Source organism: Tursiops truncatus, chromosome 13 (genome assembly GCF_011762595.2).
Source record: "Tursiops truncatus isolate mTurTru1 chromosome 13, mTurTru1.mat.Y, whole genome shotgun sequence".
In the NCBI taxonomy this organism is placed as follows: Eukaryota; Metazoa; Chordata; class Mammalia; order Artiodactyla; family Delphinidae; genus Tursiops; species Tursiops truncatus.
The window spans coordinates 38,401,155-38,412,869 of record NC_047046.1 but is presented as its reverse complement, the minus strand read 5'-3'; the positions used below and the strand labels follow the sequence as shown (position 1 = coordinate 38,412,869).

Below are 11,715 nucleotides of genomic sequence, written 5' to 3'. Positions count from 1 at the left end.
AAAGGCTATTAGGTATTGATATGATTTCTTTAATTTATATGAAACTATTCATACTATCTATTTCTCCTTGTTTTGTAGTTTTGGTAGACTGTAAGTTTTGGTAGACTGCTTTTCAAGAAATCAGTCCATTTCATCTAAGTTATCAAGTTTGTGGGCATAGTGTTGTTAATTATCCTTTTAATGTCCATGGGATCTGTAATGATGGCAGCTTTTTCATTTGTGATATTAGTCATTTGTGTCTTCTCTTTGTCTTAGATAACCTGGCTAGAGTTTTATCAATTTTATTTATCTTTTCAAAGAAGCAGCTTTGGTTTCCTTGATTTTCTGTTTTCAGTATCACTGATTTCTGCTCTAATTTTGTTAATTTTCTCCTGGTTAACTTGGATTTAATTTTTTCTTCTTTTTCTAGTTTCCTAAGATGGAACCTTAATCATTTTAGATCTTCTTTTCTAATGTATACATTCAATGCTATAAAAAATTTCCCTGAGAGAGCTGCTTTCACTGCATCGCACAAATTTTGATAAGTTGTGTTTTTATTTTCATTTAGTTCAAAATATCTTTTAATTTCTCTTGAGACTTCTTTAAGCCATGTTATTTGGAAGTGTGTTGTTTAATCTCCAAGAACTGTGGGATTTTCCAGCTATCATTGATTTCTTAATTCTATGGTGGTCTGTGAGAATACTGTGTATGATTTCTCTTCTTTTGTATTTGTTTCACTTATTCCTTCTCTCTGAAAATCTTCCTTTAACACTTCTCACAAGGCCAATCTACTGGCAACAAATTTCCTCCATTTTTATTTCTCTGAAAAAGTCTTTGTTTCTCCTTCACTTGGAAGGATAATCTCACTGGATACAGAATTCTGGGTTGATGGGTTTTTTTCTTTCAACACTTCATTCTGTTCCGCTTGAGTGGTGTCTAAAGAGAACTCTAATGTAATATATTTGCTCCTTTATAGGTAAGGTTTCCCCTTCCTTCCCCAGGCTGCTCTCAAGACTTTTCTCTCCATCTTTGATTTCCTGCAGTTTGGATATTATATGGCTGTATGTCTATTTTTGGTATTTATCCCGCTTGGTGAGTTTCCTGCATCTGTGGTTTTGTGACCATCATTAATTTGGGGGAATTCTCAGTCATCATTGCTTCAAATATTTCTTCTGTTCCTCTCTCTCTTCTCCTGGAATTCTCACTAAACATGTTACACCTTTTGAAATTTTCCCACTGTTCTTGGATAGTCTGTTCCATTTTTTCATTCTCTTTTGCTCTCTGCATTTCAGTTTTGGAAGTTTCTATTGACCTCTCTTTAAGCTCATTATTCTTTCCTCAGCCATGTCCAAGCAACTGATAAGCCCATTAAAGGCATTCTTCATTTCTGTCACAGTGTTTTTTTTTTTTTGTCGTTGTTGGTGTTTTTATCTCTAGCATTTATTTTTATTTTTTTTTTAAGCATTTACTTTTGATCCTTTTTTAGAGTTTGCATGTCCCTGCTTACATTACTTATCTTTTTGGATGCTATTTACTTTTTCCATTAGAGCCCTTGTCTAGGAGTTAGGCTGTGTTTACTGTTTGCTGTGGCTGTACCAGAGGCTAAAATTTCTGGTGTCCTTGCTTTTTGTCTCCATTATTGTCTTTGGGTTTCCCTAGCGACTTATTAAATAAGGTCTGAAATATGCTGCTCTTTCCATTGTAGTCCTGCTATTATACAGGAGCCCTCTTGATGCGTGGGGGGTAGAATGCATTTGACAGTCCTATGATTAGGTCTCAATCTTTCAGTGAGCCTCTGCCCCAAGCTGTCATCTCAAGTGATTCTCAGTATTTTTTTTTTTTTTTTTTTTCCCTTTAGGTGAGCCAGGAAGGTTACAGTGGGCTGGAGTTGGTTATCTGCCTTCCCCCAAGTAGAAGCCCAGAGTGGATTGGAGTTGGGTATTTTGTCAGTTAGGCTTTGGCAAATAGTTTCACTTAAGGGCAGGCCTTGTTAAGGCTGACAGAATGTTCTGGATGTATGGTTACTTCCTCCCTCCCCCTACCAGAAGCCCAAGAGGCTTTTTCTCTGATCCTCATTGTGAAAATCTGATAGGCCTCCTGGTGGTAAAATTCACAAAAGTATGGGAACCATCCTGGAATTTTAATTCTTAAGTTTGTCCACACTGAGCCTCCAGCAATTCAACAATTAGAGTTTAGGGTTTCCCATCCTGACACCGGGTCCAGCAGTGGTTTTGGCACCTGGCTTTCTGCTTCAGGAAGCTGTGATTCTCTGCATCGGCCTCCTGTCTACCATTTTCGGAGCAGTGGCTTGTCCTGTGACCTCAATTCTCTGGTGGATCAAAGAAGAGCTGTTAATTTACTGTTTGTTCAGTTTTTTTCTTGTTGTGAAGACATGGGTGTCAACTTGAGAGCTCCTTACATGCCAGACTGGAAACAGCAAGTCCAAACTTGTTTTTTAAAGGAAAGTAACTTGAGGTAACACATAGGCAAGATTGAAGTGGGAAGGGGCTGTCATAGTGACACCAGGTAGAATGCTTCTGAAATTATCCATGAAGAGTTGATGAGTCCTTGACAAAAGCAGTGGATCCAACAAATAATTAGATATGATAAAAGTAGTCAAATATGACTGAAGTTTTTAGTCTAAGAAACTGGATAATAAAGATAATACTATTAATTAACACAAGTGTTTTGCACATAGTCAATTTAAGGTTGGGACATATTAGGTTTGAGATGCCTGGATATCTATTAAAATATGCCCAAAGTAAGTTGAAAATAAGAATTTTAGGATATAGAATCAGGAATCTTCCAAACATCAATAGTAACTGAGCCACAGTAATGATGAGATCATTGATACAGAATATGAAGATGAATAAGGAACAGCATGTAACCTATCAGCATTTCCATAAACTAGGGTTATCATTAACGCTTTCCTCTAGAGAACATTCAGAATTTTGAGCAAATTATTTCCTTTGAGATTCATCCCATATGGGAACTGCCTGTATACCAATTCTGTTAATCGTGGCAGATTTAAGTTAACCTTTCAATGAGATCTTATCAGTTCTTTAAATCTACTGTTGAGAACATTTTTCTCAACATGTAGTAAATACAGGCCCAAATTCCCATCTATACCTTGGTGGGCAGAATAATACCCCATCCCCCAAAAGATGACCTTGGAACCTATGAAGATGTTACGTTACATGGCAAAATGAAATCAAGGTTGCAGGGGAGTTAAGGTTGCTCATCAACTAAAATTAAAATAAAGAGATCATACTAGATTATCCAGATGGACCCAATGCTGTATAACAAGGATCCTAAAAAGTGGAAAATTTCAAGAGGCAGAAGAGGCATTGTCAGGGCGATGCAATGCGAGACTCAACTGGCCATTGCTGGCATTGAAGACGAAAGGGGACCAAGGAAAATGGGCCACCTCCAGAAACCAGAAAGAGCAAGGAAATGGGTGTTCCCCAAGATCATCCAGAAAGCCCTGACAGCAATTTGATTTTAGCCCAGGGAGACTCGCGTCAGACTTTTGACCTCCAAAGTCCTTACTGTGTTACGCCACCACCTTCACAGTAATTTGACACAGCAGCAATAGGAAACTAACACAATACTCCTGTATTATTGCATACATACTAAGGGCATATAATCTTTGTGAACTTCAGTCTTTCTTCAGTATGGGTTGGCCATGGTCAGCAGCCAAAGGCGTTCTGATTAGACTGTTTCTCTATTTTTGTATTAAATCAGGGTTAACTTCACCTATAAAAGCTTTTCCCAAACTGTATGTCAGTGTTCCACTCAAGATATAAATTGGTGTTCTGTGGAAGAGAAAGGAAGTGACGTCAATAGTCTTAAATATATGAGAAATAATATTTATATATTGATTGAAAATCTGCCTTTCAGAAAGTTGCCGTATCTAAGAATGTGAGGACCTGGTATGAAGGGGTATTTTAAGCATGTGACATCTGATTAGAGCATCAGTGCAAAGGCAGCACTGCCCAGAGGTCGCAGTGATGCGTCATCAACTCAGGGACTGATGGTCACTGTTTCAGGCCTTGTCTTTTCATATCATGTTTATCATCTTTTTGTCATTAAAATAAAAATAAATTTATCAATTAGTTTTGTTATAAAGAGAAAAACTATGAGCCAAATGATCATTCTTTAGCAATTAATTTATCTGAGAGATCATTTTTGGTGTTCTACTTTAATCCGTGCACTCATTCTGTCTTATAAACCCCTATTACTGCTCTGCAATGCACCATTTAAAAGTTTTCATTATTAGTTAAGTCTGGGAAATGCTACACTATAAGACTAACAGTTTTAACTTCTGTGAAGGATGAATAACTATCAATGATAAAAAAATAGAAAGCAGATTTTCTAAAATGGCTTTATTTTAAAAACCTATACAGCTTTGATTTAATAAAAAATATTGCCATGAAATATCTAATTATACAGCAACAGAAATAAACCCCCAAATACAGTTAATTAGAGGTTATCCAAAAATAAATTCACAATTTTAAAGTTGGAATACACATGCTTTTTTTCAAATAAACAATTTTAAAACTGTTTCAGATGGTTTTCATCTTAAAATATCCAGGCTACACATACTTAATCTTTTGAACTAAAACCAGACAACCTCTCAGTAACTTCACAAATAAGTATTTCTATTAACCTATAAAAGAAAATAACCCCCAAACCCTTCAATTACTGATTTAGTCACAAAATGCTAACAAAGCCAAGTAAATCATTGTTTTAAAATGTGTACCTCTTGAAAATGAAATCTACATCTGAGTTGTGAAGCATAATAAACTTTTTATAGAAGTTGAGCCTTCATGACTAGTCAATTTATTTTCTATCAAGTGCACCCTATTCAGACTACTTTCACAATATCTCTTAATCCTGAAAGAATGTGAGGTGTTAAAATAGGAAAACCTTCTTTGGCCCTATAGATAGAGAGGTACCTTAAATGTAAACAACTGCAATGAGAGCCTTCTAGATGTGGGCACCTATGTCTTATATAGAGTTGGAGATGTATTTCCTTGTTTCTCAAAGACATGATAATCTCCTTCCCAATAATAAAAGATCTGATGTACTGAGATTTGTTTTCAAATGCCATAACCATCAAAATTCACGTATACATCTATAAAGAATAGTTTCAAAAGATCAGAGAAAAGCATTATATAATGATACATCATAGGCTTTATTAATGGTAAATGTTTGCATTCATTTTTAAAAGCTTAGCTCTTGCTAAGCATTTTTAAGCAAAAGCTAATAAACGAGAATCATTTGCCATATGAAAAACTATATTCACAAACAAGACTTTAATCAAGTGAAAACTAAAAAACACTGGAAAAAATACAAAACACTGCTGAGTCGATTAAACCGCCTTCTATCGCTAAATATATTTAGAATGACACAAGCAGATTGAACAGAAAATCAATTTTGTGGACTCAGTCTAAGTAAGACCAGCGTTAAGAGTGTCATGCAATTCACGATTTTCTTTGAAAAAAAATTTTTTTTAAACCAAATCTCTTGAACGAAAGGTCTTCTTTTCATTTGAGGTGAAGACAATCTGTTTTCCAAACGGATTCTCCTTTTATACTAAAATAGCAAACTGTATGAACTCTAGCTCCTCTTCCCAGGTGCTACTTATACATGACTTTGCATAATGACTTAACATAGAAGTACTTTCCTGTTAACAGTGTCATGGCCATAAATAATCCATTTAAAAAAAAAACAAATGATCAAGTGCAAATCTAAGAAAACTTCCTTTAAAGAATTACCCAAACCCAGCACACAAGCAGGATCGCTATTACACGAGCTAAGAAGTACAACTTATGAACGTGTGTATGATGATAAACGCACACTAAAGACCACCTTCTATAAAGTTTTAGTAGTGTTGCCAAGTTAATAATTCCTTCAAGGCACTGAAGAATTATGTAGATGGATTTTCCAAAATATAACTAACAATTGCTTAAATTGTTAAAAAGCCCTGAGTCAGAACTTTCAATAGCTTCCTGAAATTACAGATTTCAGACACAATGGCACATTTGTTTATTGTATAGAAAATTACAAGACCATTTTGCTTTTTGGAGGAAAGAAGTAATGTTTATGAAACAAAATCAGACAGACTGCACAAGAAAAGTAAAATATTCAGCAATATTATCTTTCTTACACATTTTGTGTCAATTGTAACTTGTAGTTATGGATTTAGGCACCAAATTGATGTGGCAAGTCACCTTTCTTGTACCTACTGCTTCCTCAACAAAATAAAAATCTCAATTTTAACCTCAGGTTTCCATCTCCTCCTTAGTCACAAATATGAATAAATGCTGGAAAACTAATACTCTGACAGAAAAAGAGGTAGAAAATTCCAAGGTAGCAACTTACAATTTTAATTCACCAGTTCTACTAACTAGTTAATATTTTTATACTCTAGTTGCACCCACTACAAACCATTTATCAGCAAATTGAGGCTCAATCTAAAAAATTTTCCCCCTCACTGCAGCAAAGCAATGTATACATGAGACAGCATTAAATAGTTTTTCTTCAAATTTAATGTTTTGAAGAAGTACAACTGTAATTAATACTGTTATAGTTTTATATATATGTTAAAGTTCCAAGGCTATACATGATTATCAAGTAATATCAGTAAGCATTCCTATCATAATATTCAAGCAAATAAAATTAGGTTGCCTTTTTGAGAGAAAAATACATTTTGAAACAGTTACAAGTAGACTTAAAGAAAACTGACATTTTCAACAAAGAGGCAGGCAAAATTTGCGAATATCTATTACCTTCCCAATTTAGTACAAATTCAAAGCTAACCTAATTCTAATGTTTAAAATGTGTTTCTCCCCTCTGGCTCAAAATGAAATAACAAACCCTTCTAATTAAAAGATATTTAAAACCTACTCAATTACAACTGATGATAATTGGGAGGGAGGGGAGAAATTCTGTCTCCCTCAGATTTGATATTTACCATCACTTTAGACCTTGCAAACACAAACAAACTCTTAAGATAATTCAGGTGTTTCTTGATTTATACTTAATCAAAATTCTATTCCACTGGAGGAGGGAGAGGGGGGTTGTTGCTTAATGGGTACAGAGTTTCAATTCTGCAAAATGAGAAAGTTCTGGAGATCTGTTTCACAGCAACGTGAATATACTTAACATTACTCAACTGTATGCTTAAAACTTGTTAGGAGAGTAAATTTTATGGTTTGTGTTTTTAACCACAATTTTAAAAATGCAAAAACTTCTATGCTGAAATTCAATTTTTACACAAATTATTCCTATAAATATTTTAGATACTCTGAGAGGGTAAGTGGATAAATGCTTTTCCTTTCGGATCTTTTTTTTTAAGCAAGCTGTTCTAAAGTCTACAATTTCCAAAGCAATTATCAATGAAACTACACTAAAAACTGCCTGAAAGACCCTTCATTCAATTGAATATACTCTCTACACTTACTGCTTTGATAAAATCTACATGATCCCCATTTTTCTCTAAACTCAGAAACTGACTTTTCTTTCTTACTTACCGCAACCCCTGCCATCCTCCCTATCCAACTCCATCACCAATTGTCCTAGTTCGTAAGGTTAAACATTTCTTAGTCCAAAAGGGTCCAAAACTCATAACAAACAAACAACAGCAATTGGGCAACACATAACTAGACAGTCTATTTCTACCATGTAAAAATGACCTAGAAAGCTCTGAAATTTGAATTGGATAAATCTTAAGCAGCATGCATTGCAATATGCTAAAATGCTCTTACAGGCTAAAGCCATCAAATATATAAATTTAAGAAAGTTATTTTCAACATTATCAATTAATTTTATGCCTCGGGAGCTAGATAGTTAATCTGCAATGTTTAAACTTACAAATAACCGAGCATAATTTGGCCAGCTAAACTAAAACACTTGTGTAATATAATATTCCTATACTAATACAAAATGATCTTCTCTTGAAAAACTTTCTTGCTCCCAATAAAATTAAATATGTATATAGTATAAACAGTAAGAATGTTAAATTATGTGAAGAAAAACTATTAGAATAGCACCATCTGGTAAGTTGTATCTATGTTTTGGGTAACAGAGCTGACAATGTTAGAAGAATAGAAGAAAAAAAAATGTGGTAGGAGTGAGGGGGTACAGAGAGGGAATCCAAATACTACTTAATGACAAGTCTTCCAAAACATTAGGAAGAAATGTTATCAGTGTCTTTAGATCCCTTCTTTTTGAAGGGAATACTTCAAATATACAATGGCTGCATGATAAACTCTGTATGTGCTTAGAAGCTGACAATTTTTTCATTGTTGTGTACCTTGCCCCTGAAGCCCAATAAATATGTTTCTGAATGAATGCATGTCAGTTTTTTTTTTTTTAAACGAATCTAGGAAAAGAAAAAGCTCTTTTGAGGCACAAGGTAAAGAGATGATAATGACAAGGAAACATCCTAATTGGGAAAGTACTGCTGAGGTAGCAGTTTCACAGAGTTAGAGCAAAGTCATTAAATAATTAAGTTCTTAATCTTATTCTCTCTCACAAACTGAAAATAAGTTTAAAATAATTTTTTAGGTGCTTGAAAACATGAATAGAGAAACATTTTCTTTTCACTAGACAAATTTCAATGTGGTACAAACAAAGAAGCACTATAATTATAGTGACTTTATGACTTTTGTAATAGTTTATAAGTTATTACATTTTTAGTATGGAGGAAATAAACTAGTCTGGAAGATGAAACTGCCTTTTAGGGATGTAAGTTTAAGCACTGCAGCTCAGAAGACAGACAATAAGAATTTAAGTGAAGTGAAGCTCCTGACCATACAATTCTCTGTTTGGCCAAGCTATGCATGAGTCAGCTAGATGTTCCCTCCTTACAAGCTGATCTACTGGAAAAGAGATGGGCAGCCTCTGGCATGAAGAGAAAGAAAACCCTGACTTACACTGTTTTCAGATCTGAAAGAAAACAGTCTGTCTCTCTCTTTATGTGAACATCATCAGACAGATATTCTATCTTTTCATAACTTCAAAATATGGCTTAATCAACAGCCTCAGTGGCTCATTATTTGATAACTGAGTAGAGACGATATAAATTTTCAAATTTAAAATTTATAAAAATTTTACTGTTCTAAATAAGCCACTCAGCTTAAACACAGATACGGAATTACCGAGACTGTAAAGCCAGGCAGCAAAGCACACCATTGTTCTCACCAGGACTTGCAGAGGCAGCAGCCATTAATTACCCAGAAATACAATGCTGTGAGGGCTAGAGAATTCGTACTTTCAAATTTAGCTGTTGCAGCAGGAAAACTGAAATAAGAACCAGGTTCAAAGGGGAAAAAACTGACAAAAAAGATAACTATCCTTAGGAGTTAACTTATACACAGTATATAGTAGATACTATTGTAAACAGCTGATTATTTATATAATTATAAATATATATTTATTTATAATCTAGCAGTAATGAACCGCAAAACACTTATTTATGTGTATATTCATTTTAGACGCTGAAAGATTACTCATTCTAAGGAGAAAAAATAATTAGATGTTCTAGAGTAAACAAAACAAAACCACAGGTAATCAGACATATTTCTGTAAATGTCCTAGTCATTCTTTCTAAAGTAAGTATCTATCAACTGGTTATTTACTAGGTCTTGGATATTGCTGGCAGTTGAAATAACATCCCCATCGTTAGGTATGAAGAGACCCTGTTCTTTATAGTAAGCTCTACCGTCTGAGAGAGAACGGAAGCGAGGCCTATGATGAAGGTAGAATCAGTAACACTGGCAGAATTAACAGACACGGAGGAGAAAGGACTGCTGCCTTTGGAGAGTTCATTACCCTTCTCAGATCACTGCTACTCAGCACGTTAGAGAAGCTAAACTGAACCTCAGAGACACAAACAGGGCAATATCATTTCACTGGTCAGATCAAGCCTGGATAAGTAACTACTGGGGAAACTGAGGCACACTTCCCACAGACAGTTTTTTAAAAGCTGGCTGAACAAAACAGTGTACAAATTAATATAAGAAAGGCAACCGTTAACAGTCAGTTAATAGGTGCTCTTTTATTGGATGACTCCCCCCACCCCCTTCAGTTCCCCACTATGATTGCTTATTTTTCCTTTTCATGTCTATCAGTCATTTTGAAACTGGCAAGTTGATTCAAGTTAAACAATTTTCCTTTGAATCCAGACAATAAGTTAAATGCAAACTTAATATTCTCTCATTCTATATTTCCATGTACTCTAAGAATTTAGAAACAATCACTTGATAACTTTATGTTATCTTAAAAAGAGTATTCAGTATTCCCTTAACCATGTATTAACCATCCCTTAACCAGTATTCCCTTAACCATGCAGAACTTGTACTATAATTTTATCGTTTAACATACATGACATAATGGTTTGACTTCCCCCTTTCATTTGATGCATGACTTTTCTGAGTACCTCTATCAGCTCACTGTGTAAAATCATGATAAATTGAAAGACAGCTGATCATAAGGAAGTATATCTTTTGAGGTCTAACAAACTTATAAACTATAAGAGAAAATGCAATAAAAACAAAAATAACAGGAGATCCTTAAAGGATTTTCCCCCTTAGAAGTCAAAGGTAAATCACCTATGAATTACATGGATTTGATGTTTCAGATTTAAAGGAAAAAACCAAAAAACACAGCTTCAAACACTGTTTTGTAGAGTTTTTGTTGTTGTTGTTCTGGTACATTTACAGTCTAATAACACTCTAGTAAAGAAACTATGATATTAAAAATTAATTCATTAGAACCTCCAACTAGCTCACCAAGATCTCATGACCAAATACTTTAGCTAACAAAACACACTGAGTTTTTAAGTTAATACAAAAGAATCCTTCGTTCAATAGCCTTTCGACAAATAGGACATTCACTCATTCGGTCTCCACAGAGCTGGCACGTTCCATGGCCACAAAGGAAAATCATATTCTTCAGACGATCCAAACACACAGGGCACATTGTCTGGAATGTGAGATAACAAATAAAGTAATAAATGCTGAGATATTTTCTATTTTAAAAGTGTAATGTAACAACTCTGCAACATCATTAATTTTCTTTTATTGTTTTAGTCAAATAATCTTTTGTTGCTTTAAAATTTTTAAACAGTTAAAATATCATCCTTATAAAACAGAAATATTGGTTGTACTGTCAGGTCAGTATAAAAGGTACTATCTAAAATAAATATTACATAAAACAAATAGTATATAAAATTAAAAATTCAAATGCCAAAATCTAATAGGAAAAGGATGAAAATAGCCCCATTCAGTCTGACTCAGATTCTCCAACTCTAGGTACTATGCTGTTCTCGCATGAAAATAACACAATGTATGGGTGGGGGGGGAGCAGTGAAGGGATGTTGCTGAGAACACACACATACCAAGCACCATGCTGGATATGATCCAGTCTCAAGGCCTACATCACTCCCACTTCAAAAAAGAGGAAACTGAGGCTGAGTGGGGTTAAAGACTTCCCAGGGCAAGCTATAATGTGAACTCAGTTCCATGTGGCCCCAGAGCTCTTGCTTTTAAAAATGATGCTGCACTGTAATACTTTCAACGTAGACCCCCTTAGTTAAAAACAATTAACCTTAGTTATATATTGTTAAATGTAACTTAATCAACTTAGAAGAATTAAGGAGGACACTTCTGTGAAGTTTTCTAGAAAATCACATATTTACTTACAAAGCACATTTTGCATTTTATATTT

At 34.5% G+C, this 11,715-nt stretch overlaps 1 protein-coding gene across 2 annotated transcripts in view; it reads right to left on the bottom strand.

Moving 5' to 3' along the window:
• Positions 1-6,015: 6,015 nt before the first annotated feature.
• MIB1 (MIB E3 ubiquitin protein ligase 1) overlaps positions 6,016-11,715 on the bottom strand; it is a 116,598-nt gene continuing 110,898 nt past the window's right edge. The window contains exon 21 of one of the 2 annotated variants that reach the window (XM_033837613.2): positions 6,016-10,971. In XM_033837613.2, coding sequence (XP_033693504.1) covers positions 10,831-10,971 — 141 coding nt within the window. In that variant the 3' untranslated portion in view covers positions 6,016-10,830. The remainder of the gene's footprint in view (positions 10,972-11,715) is intronic. The other variant, XR_012325347.1, reaches the window with a different exon arrangement.